Source organism: Danio rerio, chromosome 1, assembly GCF_052040795.2.
Source record: "Danio rerio strain M-AB ecotype USA chromosome 1, GRCz13ab, whole genome shotgun sequence".
NCBI lineage: Eukaryota > Metazoa > Chordata > Actinopteri > Cypriniformes > Danionidae > Danio > Danio rerio.
This window is the reverse complement of record NC_141021.1, coordinates 22,248,771-22,264,621: the sequence shown is the minus strand read 5'-3', so window position 1 is coordinate 22,264,621 and position 15,851 is coordinate 22,248,771. Positions and strand designations below refer to the sequence as shown.

The 15,851-nt window shown below is 36.1% G+C and overlaps 1 protein-coding gene across 2 annotated transcripts in view; it reads left to right on the top strand.

Moving 5' to 3' along the window:
* tll1 (tolloid-like 1) overlaps window positions 1-15,851 on the top strand; it is an 86,857-nt gene that overhangs the window by 29,326 nt on the left and 41,680 nt on the right. For both annotated transcript variants that reach the window (XR_015475720.1, NM_131010.1), the window contains 3 exon segments: window positions 4,502-4,582; window positions 6,807-6,977; window positions 7,058-7,175. Coding sequence is in view for 1 of the 2 variants with exons in the window: in NM_131010.1 (NP_571085.1) it covers window positions 4,502-4,582; window positions 6,807-6,977; window positions 7,058-7,175 (370 nt within the window). In the remaining variant the exon portion in view is untranslated.

Sequence of the window (15,851 nt, the reverse complement as noted above, 5' to 3'; positions counted from 1 at the left end):
ATTTCTCACTAAACCCCATATATTTCATTAAAAAGTTTTACCCACCAACTGGCAACTGAGTCTGCTATGAATACCCTACATTGCTAAGATTATTTGCATTTGGAGCTTGGTGAATGTTAACTTTAGGCCATATATATATATATATATATATATATATATATATATATTCTCCAAATGTCTGGATGATTCATAGTTAACAGATGAGCCTTATTAGTTATGCGGAATAACATACTTTAAATGTTGTGATTGCCCAATCAGAATCAAGTATTCCAGACAGCCATGTAATTAATTGTATTAACAATACCTTCAATTGTGTTGTGAAGATGAATGGATTTTTTTTATGTGTTTGGAATGACAGGTGGGCGATTAGAGGTTTTCACATTTGTCATACTCTGAATCGAAAAACATGAAAGGACTGTAGTTTTGCCTGAGATTCTAATGTGCATGTTTTTTTTTAGCTGAGATCAGCAGCAGATGTACAGTAGATGAGGTTAAAGCTGACCCTCACAGCTGCTGAGGGTTGTGAGCTGCTTCTGGTGCAGGAAAAACAATGGCTTTTTCTACAGTAAGGTTCAGGGATTGAGCTTCTGTTTGACTTTGTCCTTGAAGCCGCCCATGTGTTTTTTTTTTTTCTTGTCCTGATGTTGTCATGTTTGAAGTCAGATCTTCCTCCAGGACTTCTGAATCTCTGTCATCTGCACAGTTTCAACTGCATGCTGACACACAGATACATACACTAGCCACAGTGAATTGTGTATTAAGGATAATCTCTCTATGAGTTTGATCTGTCATAGGGATAGAATAGATGTCCATGATTATGTTGTGGGCTGTGGGGGATTTCAAGTTATTAAAGTCATATTGAAGCTGAAGAATGTGTGGGGATATTGGGACTTTATAGCTTCAGGTGATTAGGCTTGATAAATGTTCCTGTCTCTACTCCACTGCACCATCAGCAAACAACTGTGTGTGTGTGTGTGTGTCTGTGTGCATCACAAGGTTTCTTTTACTCCTTATGTAATGGGAAAAGAGAAAAAGTGTGTGTGCTTGCAAATGTTTGTTTCTTTGCTAGTTAGAGTAAACACTGTTAACAAAATCCTTCCTTGCTGATATCTAAACTGACCAAACTCAAAACTTGTGTGTTTGTATGTGTCTTTCCCAGTAGCACATTGTTAGGGCAAACTTCCAGTGCATTAAACAGGATACAAACACTGGTATGTGTAGTGACTTGGACCAGACAGAATCTGGGGGTATTTTTTTGCTATTTCTGAGCAGAATTTTGTAGGAATGATTTTGGGAGTTTAGTAAATAAAAACTGGCGTCACGGTGGTGCAGTGGGTTCAAGCCCCTGGCTCGGTGAGTTGGCATTTCTGTGATGAGTTTGCATGTTCTCCCTGTGTTTGCGTGGGTGCTCCAGTTTCCCCCACAGTCTAAAGATATGTGGTGTGGGCGAATTGGGTAAGCTAAATTGTTCTTAGTGTATTTGTGTAAATGAGTGTGTGTATGGGTTGCAGCTAAAAGGGCATCCGCTGCATAAAACATATGCTGAACATGTTGTCGGTTCATTCCTCTGTGGTGACCCCAAATTAATAGCTGGACTAAATTCTTGTACACACCTGGATGCTTTTCGTTTGCATTTATCATCAGCATTTTTGAGACATTTTTCTGCATTCAAACCGAAGCGATTTTCACTACCGTCGAGCAGAAGAGTATGCAAAATTATTTCTTGATGTTAGATGGCGCTACACAAATTTAAGCGTCTGACACCCACTTGTAATGTGAATCGTCAAAACAAAAAAACGAGCATGAGGCGTTTCTTTAAAAATTATGCTTTTATGCCTGACGTTTTGCGTGTAGGTGTGCACGATCACATTGGCGCCCTTTATTTAGTCACAAGGCATGAAACATCGACGGAACATGCGTCTGGAAAAACATCCCGAAAAATGCGTCCTGGTGTGAACGGACCTTATGCTGAAAAGAAAATTAATAAAGTAAATAAAAACTTAAAATATGTAATAACTTTTTTAACATTTACAATTTAGTGTTTTCCAGTTGTGGCGGCAGGCCTTTTACACAAATTTACCAACTACCAATGGCGTTATTTCGATGACAAATGGAGAAATTTCGTGAGCTCAGTATTACAAGTCGGAATCGCAATACGAGCATTCAAATCTCTAAAACTTTGTGCACGCCCTCTCAAATATATGCTGCAGATCTTCTTGTGCGCTCTCAAATAAACACTGCTGAAGTGCGATTTAGTGCGTTTATGTAACAAGTATGTCTCCAACATATATAAGATTTGCTTGGAATATTTATCAATTTCTCCAATACACCTACAGAGTGGCATTAATGCGTCCTGAAGTAAAGTGAAATGGCCATAAACTCTTGCAAGATAGAGTCATTGTATGCAGAGCCATAGACCTTTATCTATAAAGTATAATTATGGAAACTGTGTTCATCTTAATTGAATGCTATGTCATGGTTGCTGGCCTCAGGCATCATGCACCTGTCAGTCAGCCAGCATGTCACCCTAAAGGGTTAAACAAATAACGCACAGCACTACTTAGATTAATGAAATGTTCGCACTGTTATAATTCACTTACCTTTAATGCATTTTGGTGCGATTATAACCCGCTTTAAAAACAACAACAACAACAACAATGACTGAATGTAGCGAAAACCATGCAATTAATGTTTACACTGCAAATCCAAGTACATCCACTTGTTTGGGAAACAAAACAAAACTTGTTTGGGAAACAAAACAAGTCTTTCATATAATATATCTGTTAAATAACTGAAAATATTACTTTACAAGCTGCGTTGCACTTGAATCGTATATCAGGGTGTCCGCGGGGTCTTACGTATTAAAAGTTGATAAATTAATTATGAGAAAATGAAGGCCCTTAAAATGTATTAAAAAGTCTTAATCACATTTTACGAGGTCTTCATTTTTGTCAAGCATTGTCCAAATTGTTTGACTCCAAAAAAGCATAAATATATTTATTTTCCTCTGAATATTAATAACAATGTGCTCAATCCATTTGATTCGTTCGTGCCGGGGCACATCCGGCCAGGCTCCTCCGTGCGGGTGATGTCACATAATTTGTGACAAACGCGGAAAGTCGATTTGACGCGCTCCACATGTAGTGAAACCATAGAACCAAACAGACAGTAAAATGGGAAAATGTAAGTTTGCGTACTCCTCATTGGAGAAAGACGAGTTTAAACATTGGCTGAAGCCTGTCGCTGAAGACAATCGCGTAATTTATTCTATCAAGCTTTATTTCTTCCGAGCTTATCTGGGTTCTGTTGCATGGTTGTGCTCCATTAATTTATTTAACTACAACTGTTTATTAACAACTGTTTATTAAGTTAAAGGTTTGATACTGATTAGAGCTTGAAGTGGTGATGAGGTCTTAAAATATTCTGAGAAGGTCTTTAAAAAGTCTTAATAAGGTATTGAAATTACTTTTAGGATTCCTGCATATACCCTGTATAAACATTTGCATATAATTCAATAATATTACTGAAATTAATATAAAAAGTAAATAAATAGACTTGAATAATGGCTAAATAAATCTATGGAAATCTGCTGATGTTCATGTGTGCAGATTCCGGTTGGGCCTAGGAATGACTGCTGGCAAACTATCCGTCAAGTAAGAGTAGTTGCTGGGTAGTGGCATAGTCAGCAAACCTTACCTTTATCATTGCCTGAGCCTTTGGCAGCACAAAGACTTTGCTTTTCCGTTCTGACTGGGGTTGTTACAGGATGTGCCACCGGGGCAGAAGGGCAAACTGCATCAGGACCAGGAAAAGCAGGAGAACTGATGCATGTTCAAACCAGTCAGGACAGGTCCTCCTTGGATATTTCCAGAAATTTCAGGACGCTGTTTTGAGGACAAGAGCAAGGCACTTGTATACCTTCTAGTGTTGTGCATGCGAGACTGTACTCACATTGATCCCAAAGCTCAGTCTTTTCCTGTGTCTTGGATTCAGAGTTTTGTTTGTTCCTCACTTTCCTGTCCGCATCAGAGAAATTCCAGAGAGACAGACAGAGAGAGAAAGAGAGAGAGAGAGAGAGAGAGAGAGAGAGAGAGAGTAAATGCAAAGGGAAGAGAGCAGAGTAAGAGACGTGTGAATAGAGATGTTCAGTGAGAACCCTGGGAGTTAAAGTCAATTGGGGATGAGGAGAGTTGAGGACAGTCGGCTAAAATTAGTGTGATAATGGCAGAGAGACTGTGATGGACGTTTCTCAGCCCACTGACAATGTTCATTCAGTGTATAATATAATAATGGCCTATATAAAGTGCATTTAAAGAGCCAGTGGTAAGTTCATGTATGTTCTCTGATTAGACAGCTACCTGATTTGTGAAAACTTCTGCTAAACAGACATACATCTGATCTTGTAACAAATCTGTTGAGCTATATGCATATTTGACTAGATTATGTTGACTAAAGTGTAGTAATCTTTTAACTTTCTTGCATCTTTCTTGCTTTATTTCAGGAGGTCTAGGAGAACATGTGCCCACTAAGAAGAGGGGTTCCTTATATCTGCTGCTAGACAGAATACGACGGTTAGGTTTTGGTAAGTTCACACTTTACACATATGCTGAAAATATTTCTTAACTTTAATGTCTAACATACTCCACAGCACAATCTGAAAGAAACTCACATAGCCCTCATCTTTTACTTTTAGCATTAGCGCTAAAGTTTTACCTTGTATTCTCTATTATATTCCTTGTATTCTCTATTAAGGCTCTATTTTAATGATCTAGGCGCAAAGTCTAAAGCGCATGGTGCAAAAGCATTAAGGGCATGTCCAAATCCACTTTAGCCATTTTAACGATAGAAAAATACGCTCTGCACCCCGGCACATGGTCTAACAGGGTTGTGCTTATTTTCTTAATGAGTTATGGGTGTGTTTTGAGCATAATGTGCATTAAATGCATCTCATTGATTTAGTTTTATGACAGATGCATATATCAATTCAATTAGTTTGTTTTAATTTATTTTTGGAGCTCATCGTTTTTTACTCTTCTTCTTAAATCTTCTAGCTCACATTCACATCTGTCTCTATCCAGTAAACTACACTAATATATAGTATATACTATAATAGAATATATAATAACATATGATATAAAGTATATGGATTTATTTCAATAAGAGCTTGTACATGTATGCTTAACATTTAGACTTAGAGCAAAAATATCATGAAAGACTAAGGGGCCATTCACATAGAACAGGCTTTTGTGCTACTTTATCATTGTTTTTCCAAATTTGTAAATACAAGCTTGACATGTGTATGAAACTTATGTCTTTTGCAGAGCCACACAGTAAGCACCACATCTTAAATATTTTGCCACTAATTGACACTAATTGACTATTTCAAGGCAGTAAACCAATCAGAACAACTCAGAGTCGAGGAAAGCATTGCGGGGTAATATTTATAGTAGAAATGAAAGCTGTTTTTTGTTATTAAATCATTAAAACCATTAAGCATTTTTTTTTACACAAAAGGCTCTATTTTAATGATCTAGGCGCAAAGTCTAAAGCGCATGGTGCAAAAGCATTAAGGGCATGTCCAAATCCACTTTAGCCATTTTAACGATAGAAAAATACGCTCTGCACCCCGGCACATGGTCTAACAGGGTTGTGCTTATTTTCTTAATGAGTTATGGGTGTGTTTCGAGCATAATGTGCATTAAACCAGTCAGAGTCTCCAATTCCCTTTCAGAGTCAGTTGCGTTTTGACATGGTGCATTTGCTATTGACATGTAGAAAAACTGAACGCTTCACTGGCGAGAACAGAACAGACCATCTGCAGCACGAGGATAAAGAATGAGCCTCCTCTAGTCGGCCTCTTTACTTCCTCTTTACATTTAATCTTTACTTTTACTCCTTTACTTTTGTGGATAAGGAAACAGTAAAAACTCACTCCAATGAAGACATCCATTAGACTACATATTTAATTTTGTTTGTTAAGCGCAAGATTTGTTTCAAAACTTTTTCTAAATTCAGCTAATAAATACATCTCCAAAACCTGACAGGTAGACAAATCTAAACATGAAGAAGGCATGGTGGTATGCTTTCTATATTTATGTAGAAAATCATTTTTGGTAACATTTTAATCCTTTAAGTTTTTTCATATGTAAAGATATTTGTGTATTAAGCAATGTGTACGCATTTTGGACTGCATAGGCATATAACTAACGCACTCTGCACTAGACTTTAGACTAGTTTTAGTTGGTCAATGGCGCGGCCTATTTTAGTTTCAATGCTCCTTAACACACCTCCTTTATAGACTAAAACACCATGAGTCCAAATAGTGGTGCAAATGGATTTGCTAGTTAAACAATGTGGCGCAGAACATAAAAATTATTGTTGCGCTGATCTGAAAATAGCAACAAATTGTGCCATACGCATCTTGCGCCTTATTGTGCCAGGTGTATGATAAGGTCTAAAGACATTGGCGTTTTGATGCTACTTTCACTTTTCATAGAGAGCTTAAAAATAAAGGAAAATATTTAAATGGTAATGAATAGTAAAATATTGGAGAATACTGGCAAAAAGTGAGGGTTGACAGGTATGCACCTTTTTTTAATGTTCCCTAATTGATTTAGCCAATTTTACAGTATATTCAGGTAATAAATGTAGCTCATCTCTCATTACTGGGTTGGGTATTTGATGTGAAATAAGTAATATTGGCAGTTTGAGTGAAAAAAAAAATTGCAAATGAAATAAAAGTGCAGTCGTGTAAGTTTTGATGGTAAATGTAAGATATCTCCATTTTTTTTCTCTTTGTGTTGTAGAGTCGTGGCCAGTAAACAGCAGTAAAGATGTGTCAAGCATAAAGACTGGAATAAGGAGAGTAAACAGCGCCAGAAATGTAAAGTCTCGAGTCCCACGTGCTGCTACATCCCGAGCTGAGAAGATCTGGCCTGGAGGAGTCATCCCTTACGTCATAGGAGGCAACTTCACCGGTAAGAGGACTAAGTGTTTGCCTTTTCAGCATCAATGTGTGTGATTTACACATAATGATATTTGTGTGTGTGTTTTTCAGGAAGTCAGAGGGCCATGTTAAAGCAAGCAATGAGACACTGGGAGAAACAGACGTGCGTGACTTTCATTGAGAAGACTGATGAGGAGAGCTACATTGTCTTCACGTACAGACCTTGCGGGTTAGTGTTTCTTTGGTTATTATGATTATGTTATGCTTCATGATAGTAATGTACTTTTTTTAACTGTGTTCTACATCACAAAACTTTGCTGGATGTTCTGTTGATAATTGGCTAGTGTCACCTTTCATTTTCCATTGACTTTAGAGCCAAATTAATTGCGTATGCATATCTTCAGTTTGATAGTAGACAACCTAGACTCCTAGACATTGATCATAGTGGCTGTCTGACTGAGATGTAAACATTGTTTTGTATAGGGTAAAACGTGAGGTAAACACCCTTTTATATAGGGTATAGGGTATAAAGACCCTGATAAGTGATGGTGATGGTGTTCTTCTTCCACAAAAGGGGTTTGGCGTCATGATTTGCTTTGTTTACTGGAGGCATTTAAAGATTTTGCAAAAAGAAATTCTGATTTTAAATGGCTTAAATACATTTTATTAGTCTGATATACTATTATGGAATTAAACAACTGAGATGCTTTTTGTTTTGTATTGTTAGTATCAATCAGATTGCTCATTAAAGGGTCACAGGCAGAGGTCGGTGCAGGTGGTAAACAAGATAAACAAAGAAACAAGGCAAATATCTGATGGAACAATAAGTTTTGACAAAAAACACTTTGCAATGTTACAGGTAAACATACAGTACAACAAGACTCAGCAATAAGTGTGTGTGTGTGTGAGGTGAATATATAGACCATGTAATCAGTCTATGATTCGTTTATAGCTGTGTGTAAGCAATCAGGGAGAGAACTGAAACTGGTGTGTGTGTGTGTTTGTGTGTGTGTGTGTGTGTGTGTGTGTGTGTGTGTGTGTGTGTGTGTGTGTGTGTGTGTGTGTGTGTGTGTGTGTGTGTGTGTATGTGTGTGTGTGTGTGTGTGTGTGTGTGTGAGGTGCATGATAGGATTTGAAGTCCAGTTCTGTGACAGATTTATAGTTCTGCTTGATTTGTAACTGCTAGATCGTTGGTGATTGTAACACACACACTGGACGAGAATAACCTTTTTACATTCTGAATAATCTATATCCAATGACATTTAATATTTAACCCCTGATATATTAGGAACTACGCTGAAGAATAGAGATTGAGCAAGTAAACATTCTATAAATTGTACACACATTATGAGTTATAGATTCTAGTCAGGTTAGACTCCATAATAAATTTGACTAGGAATGTCCCGATCAGGTTTTTTTGCCCTCAAGTCTGAGTCCGAGTTATTTGATTTTGAGAACCTACCGATACCGAAACCCGATCCGATACTTCTATAATACATTAGAAAAAATAAAGAAGAGTGAAGAAACAGATCCAGTATGCTCCATATTTTTATTTAATTCACCTTATTTTAAAGGGGTGGTCCACTACGATATCATATTTTAAACTTTAGTTGATGTGTAATGTAGCAGTGTGAACATAATAAGCATCTCTAAATGTAAGACGCTCAAAGTTCAATGCAAATAGAGACCTTGGTTTTTACAGAGTTAGCTTAGCAAAGCCTACAATGAGCACATTTTGGGGACTACAAAAATATACTTCCGGGCCTTGTGAGATCACAAACGTACTTTTACCGAGCACACACTGCGCAGCTAAGGAGTGTGGCCAGAGGCGCTTTAATGTTACAGCAGAGAGAGCTAAAATGCCGTCCAAACACTGCTATTTCCACAGAGATTCGTCTGTTTCTGTATTTGGGCTTCTAAATGACACAACACAAAGACAGAAGTGCTTACAGTTCTACATTAATTATGTTCCAGAGAATTATAAAATACATAGCAAGCATGATTTGACAAAACACAGCTTCCAGAATCTCTCCCAGTTCAGTGCTGGATTCAGTTAAAATCTCCTCAAAGAAGGAGCAGCTTCAACAAGCAGAAGCTGTAGCCTGTAAGTTTTTATTTGTTAAAATTGATCATGACTTGTACAGTGTTTAACCTTAACGGTATGTTGTAGCAAAGATTTAAACAACAGGAAATGCTGTTTGGCACCACTAATGATTTAGCTACAAATTCATATTTACCAGTCAAACAGCTGTAAACACACACACACATACACTCACACAATTCACCAGCACGTGTGTGTCTCTCTATAGGCAGCTTTTTCATGCGTTTTACATCTCAGATAATGAACTCGCAAAAAATATGTGAACGATTCATATTACTTGCACATGCATATTCCAAATATATGCAAAAGACGTCGTGTAATGCGTTGAGTTAAAAAAATACAGGAGAGCTTGCCTAACTCATGTAGCAGCAGAAAAAATCAGTCAAGACTCAAACAGGTCACATCCCACATCTTGTGCTTCATTCTTCTGTCTACATAATTAGATATATTACAGAATAATAACTTAGTCTGAGCATTAGAGAAAAATAAAAATAAACGTAGGTCCCACACACATGCATTTCTCGTGTTACACACGTCTACAGACAGTTCACGCACACATACACTCTCACACACAGACACACACACACATACACACACACACACACACACACACACACACACACACACACACACACACACACAATGGCGATCTCTCTTAAAGGAGCTGCACCCCATTTTTACTCGTTACAGATTGTTGATTGTTGTCAGATGTTATTTTTGAAAGCGGGCATGAGGTTTACACTGTACTGTTTACACAGCAGAAAAGCGCATGCTTGTACGGGCGTGACGTGGAGCCGATCTGGGAATCGCAGCACATTATGACAGATGACCTATCAGAGTCACTTGAAGCCGGGTCTTTCAGAGGAACTAGGAAATATATCAGTTGTTTTCATGTTAGCTGAGTAGCTGTACATAATCAAAGTGAGGTTTAAAAAATAACGTGATTCCCTTCAAGTGAACCATGAGCACACATTGCCCTGCATCTTATAAACACAACCAAGCCTTAAAATTACATTTTGGACCACCCCTTTAATATTCAACAACTGATAACAAACAGAGCACTTCTGTGAGGTAGTCTGAGCAATCAAGTAATAATTAACATCAATATTCTTCACCTTTAGACTTTAATGCAACAGTAAACAAAAAAAAACTAATAAAAACAAATAACACCTCAACTTAAAATACCCGGCAGGCAATCCCAAGTTTACATATCTCACAGTTTGCTATGGCAAAGTTGTCATCATCAACTTTATAATACCGTTGTCCAATTCAAGCTGCTTCCGTGGTCTACTTTGTCAGCATTTAACCAATTGCATCTCTGCAACATAGGGATGTCATGCCGCATACGTTGCTATTCCTGTGTGAAGTCAAGCAATAGGTCTAACTCTTTGCCACCGCATAACTATAGATGTGTTAAAAGATAATGACTATATATATATACATATACAGTATATTTGAGTCCTGATCGGGTGGTAACGTCCGATTCCTATCGGATCTGGACATCGCTAAATTTTTACACTTATAGGATTTTACACTAATAAGAACTAACAGTTGTAGAATTTTTGCAACTTTCTAAGTCGTTGTATAACCTGAATTTTTATGTATTGTAAGTAGCAACAGATTGTTTCTATTATTTTTATATAGAAAATATATGTCATATCGTTTATTTTATTTAATTTGTTAGTCGCTTTGGATAAAATTGTCTGTTAAATTACTAAATGTAAATATTGTGACATATATCCAAGAAAAAACTGATGATCGAACATAAATGTAGTGCAAAGACTTTGGTTTTTTGATTTAAGGTTGATTTTTATTTTGGTAAATAGATTAGGTAAATTCATGTCAACTTCACAGTTACTGATTTGAAACTAGCAGGTTTTAGAGACTAGCATTGTGCTCAGTGGAAATGCATGAAGCATCAAGAGTGGCTAACAGTTTTGTAGGTACAGAAAATGCAGTTCACAAATCAGATTTTTACTCTGTAATTTACATGGACTGGGTGCACAAGTGGTTTAGTGAAACATATTGGGGGTCATCAAGCAGCACACTCATTGTTATGAGTGTATCCTGTAAAGCGTGTTTGAAACTAAGGTATGTGTGTGTTTGTGAGAACGACAGAGTGAGAGTCGACTGAGATGACTACGGTCGGCCTAGCTTTCCTTCCTTTTCAGTTACATGGTGAGCAAACCACCCATTGTTCCACTTAGGAATGGAATCCTAACAGTGTGTTAACAAGGAAGAGAGAAGGAAAGAGAAGGGAAGACGGAAATCGCAGAAGTCTAGATAAACATATTGTTGGTGATCGTTTGTATGTATAAATTTTTTTTTTTAATTGAGTATTTGATCACATGGAAAATATTTAATTTGATACGTCAGCCAATAAGAAGGTTTTTAAGCAAAAGTAGAAGTCTATAAATGTTAAAAAGGAGATAAATAAACTACTCTAGTCTATACTGCCCAAAAATGGATCACATTATGTCATTACAATTGTTTAAAATGTTAAAATCTAAAAGGAAATACGCAGCTCAGACTAGCCCTTTTCTATCTTGTATTAAGATTATAGTTAGTAGTCATTTTGGAATCAAGGTTAGCCTATACAATAAATTGATACATGCTAAATTATACAGAAACAGCTCATCTTTATGCTGTAAAACATGATATTATACCCAACTACTGTATTTGAAATATACAGTAATTTGTGTGGGAATGATGCTGATGAAAAGTGAGATGAAATAATGAGGCAGATCCAGACAGATTACAGAGAAATAGACAGAACGACCACTGGCAGAAGGACAAGGATAGATTAAAGCAGAGGGGAGAGAGGTAATGAGAGCATTACATAATATTATCCATCTCACTGCGGTCATATCAGTTATAATCAGCAGACGTCATTCAGCTAAAATCTGCTGACAGACCATCACTAGCACCGAGCGCTCACTTTCTGCATATCTGTATGTGGTTTTTTAAGCATATGTCTGTATGTTTGTACATTGAGAAGGTGTTGACAGGCTTGGATATGTGACACAATTATGCATAAAATGGAATGTTTATATTAGCTATTTGTATTTGCTTATGTGCATTGGTTGCATTTAAAACACTAGTTAGACAATTTCAGATCATTTGATTTCAACTCAGTTTTATTTAGTTCAATTTTTTGCAATACAAATGCATTCAAATCAGCATTCGAGAAAAAGAAATTACATTCTAATTGTATTTCTGGTTAAATATTGAATTCTCCTGTTATGATGTAGATTAATGAATGTGTTTTATTTTGAGTCTGCTTTGGTTTATTTATGCACTTTCTGTGTGTGTCTACTCCACACTATCAATGGCTATGAAATGAGGGATTAAGGTGTTCTAATCCAAGTTATAAATAGTGACTGACTAGAATAGAGATTACTGCTTTGATTGAGTGTGTGTCTGAGACCATGTTAATTGTGACAGCAAATTTTAATTTAGTTTTAGTCTTAGTCTTTTGACTAAAATACATACATTTTTCCATTTTTTTTTAGTTTTAGTCTAGTTTTAGTCAACTAAATTTCATAAGATTTTAGTCGACTAAATCTACCCTAGATTTAGTTTACTAAATATATATATTTGGTTTAATTTATCGTAATTTAATTAAATATTGTATACATTTATTTAAACTTAATATTATGACTTAAAATTAAATAAAACAGTTTTATTAAAATATGGAATATAGCAAAGAAGACCACAAATTAGAATTGCATTGTTTATTTTTATCATAAGTAATATGTTAAATTATGTATTGGCAATAAGTTCACATGTAAGTCTGCAATAGCCATGCCGAATAGTGCAATCATTTAGCAAACTCTTTTATTTTAATGTGGTGAACTACATGTCTTTTTAACCAATCTGTTGAACAGTTTTAAGCCATTAAATCTTTGAAAGGGCTTAAAATAGTTAAAGTCCTCTTTGCAATGTCAGTTTATAGCAAGCTTTACTGTCGTAGTTTGTGTTACAATAATGACATATGACTAGGCCCACACAGAATCTGCACATGCAGAAATCCGCAGATTTGCACAGATTTTTAGCATCGAGTCTATTCATTTACTTATGTAAATGTGTGTAAATTTGTTTGTTCAGCTTTCAAATTAATTTCAATAATATTATTGACTAATATGAAAGTGTTCATGTGATTTATTTACAATACAGTGTGTATTTTAAATAAAGTAAGTAATATTTTCAGTCTTTTAGTAGATATATGAGAGACTTGCTTTATTTACTAAATAAGTGGATCTTATTGGATTTGCATTGTAAACATTAAATAAAAGTAAAAATATATTGTTTTTTATTTCATAAATTACGTTTTTTGTTATGATATTCCCAAACATTATTAATGTAAATCTGCAGATTTTTTTTTTACAAAATTATGTGCAGAAATAGCAAAAAATGTCTGCAGATTCTGTCTGGTCTCACATATGCCTGGCAAATGATAATGTGTTATGTTGTAAAATGTGCACTCAGTCCCATGGCTCTGTTTACTCACATAGAAGAAATATAAAGCGAAAATGTACGTCAAAATTAAAGTGTGCTTCACTTCAAGGCAGTTTAGTTATCTTGTATGTTGTATGCAACTCCCTGATAAGTAGAGCTTATAGCACAACAGTATCATTACATCCTTACAAACAAAAGAAATAATCACTTAAATAAAGTGATAAAGCAGTTCTCTAAAGCAGTTTTTGTTTGTGGTAAAGATACACTGTAAATAGCTGTTGTCATGACAATCGAGGCAGATGCAGACAGCGCGTGAACCTAGCGCGAGTTAGAGGTTTGCTAAGTGAAGTTTATTCATAAACTAATTTCGAGAGGAGCACGTGATTATGATTGAACATGGCTGGTTCTGCATTAGCATGCTTGATCCACCAATCAGGCCATTCCTAACCACTATAAAGAGCCAGGGTTTTCTCACTACAGTTATCTTCGATTTGAAGAATCCCCCCTTCCACCCCTACCTTTTCACCTTTCCCTCCATAGGGCAGCACGGTCGCTCAGTGACTAGCACTGTCGCCTCACAGCAAGAACGTCACCGGTTCTAGTTCCTTAACAGGCCGGTGGTCGTTTCTGTGTGTAGTTTGCATGTTCTTCTCGTGCTTGCGTGGGTTTTCCCCGGGTTCTCCGGTTTCCTCCCACATTCCAAAAACATGTACAACAAGTTAATCGTTAAATCTAAATTTCAATACAGGTAATCTAATAATGCAGCATATCTTTTAATAGCCTTCAATCTTAATCTTTAGCTATTATAAAAGGGGGAGTTGTCGAGATCTACCTGAGCTCGAGGCTCCCCTCTCTTCCTCCAAACGGGAGGGAGCCCAGGGCTCAAGAACCTTCGAGCTCAGGGCTCTCTCCCGGGACAGCATGCCAAACTTGCTTATAATTAATCATCAGCTAAGTGTGAACTCTTGAAACTGTAGCCGCAGCTAAAATGAAACATACAGTACGAGGAAACAACTCCTCACCAGAATGCCATGCTTATATGAATTTAAGACTGACCGATGTAGTAACTTTTAATATACAATCTAAGGGAGCAAATTCTCTAAAGGTCAGCAAGAGGCTACACCGTTTCAGTTAACCAAACGCACACACATGGTTAAATAAAAAAAAGATCTGAGTTTACCTGATTTTCTGGCATGCTGATGTCGCTTTAGATTTGTTGTTTTTATCAGCTATTTCCACACGCGACACACACTAATATTAATTCTGTTTAGATATTTTCCCTCAATCACATTCTTGTCTTGTTTTTATTAGTCAACGAAAATGGCAGTATATTTTTATTATAGTCATCGTCGTCATCACTTAATTTTGAATTTGTTTTCATCGATAGAAACTTGTTTATCACAAATCTTGACGAAAATTTTTCAGCATGAAATGAACACTGGTCTGAGACATGCTTAATTGTATACTATTCAGTCTGCACTCCACGAATTCTTTGCACATTTGTTCTTTCCTTGGCCATGTTTCCACCTGGTATTAAAATTGCATTAGTGTTCATTCACTTTATTTTAATGCTGACAACTTTATGAACATATCGCAAATAATGCTTGATAATAACAGCCAGCGGGGTTGTGAGGCTGCTGGAAATATTGCTGTTAATAATAATCGGATTTGCAGGCTAGTACAAACACAGCAAGTAAAACAGTTTAACTTAATGTGCCAAATATTCTCACCTGCTTAACTCAGCACATGCATACAATACACGCATGGATTAAATAGAGCAGTGTTGACAAAAACATACTCTATATCTTGGCATTCTTTTCAACGATAGTGCTTGCAATAGGACTTTAGATCGGTAGTTTTCAACTTGTGAGTCACACAACCAAGTCTGTTCTGAGGCTCACGCACTGAAATAAAATATTTCATTGCAAATTGTTGCAAATAATTTATATAAGCTGAATTTAAACAAACAAATCAAGTTGAACATCACAAAATTTTATTTGTTTGTTTAAATTCAGCCTGTATAAATTGTTTACAAAAACTTACCTCATGAATCCAATGAATCATTTTTTTTCAGTGTGCACAGAAAAGGGATTGATTAAGTCTATGCTGGCTGAAAATGTATGATTGTAATTAGTAGTCGTTAAAATGTTTCATGTTTAATCTATCTATCTATCTATCTATCTATCTATCTATCTATCTATCTATCTATCTATCTATCTATCTATCTATCTATCTATCTATCTATCTATCTATCTATCTATCTATCTATCTATCTATCTATCTATCTATCTATCTATCTATCTATCTATCTATCTATCTATCTATCTATCTATCTATCTATCTATC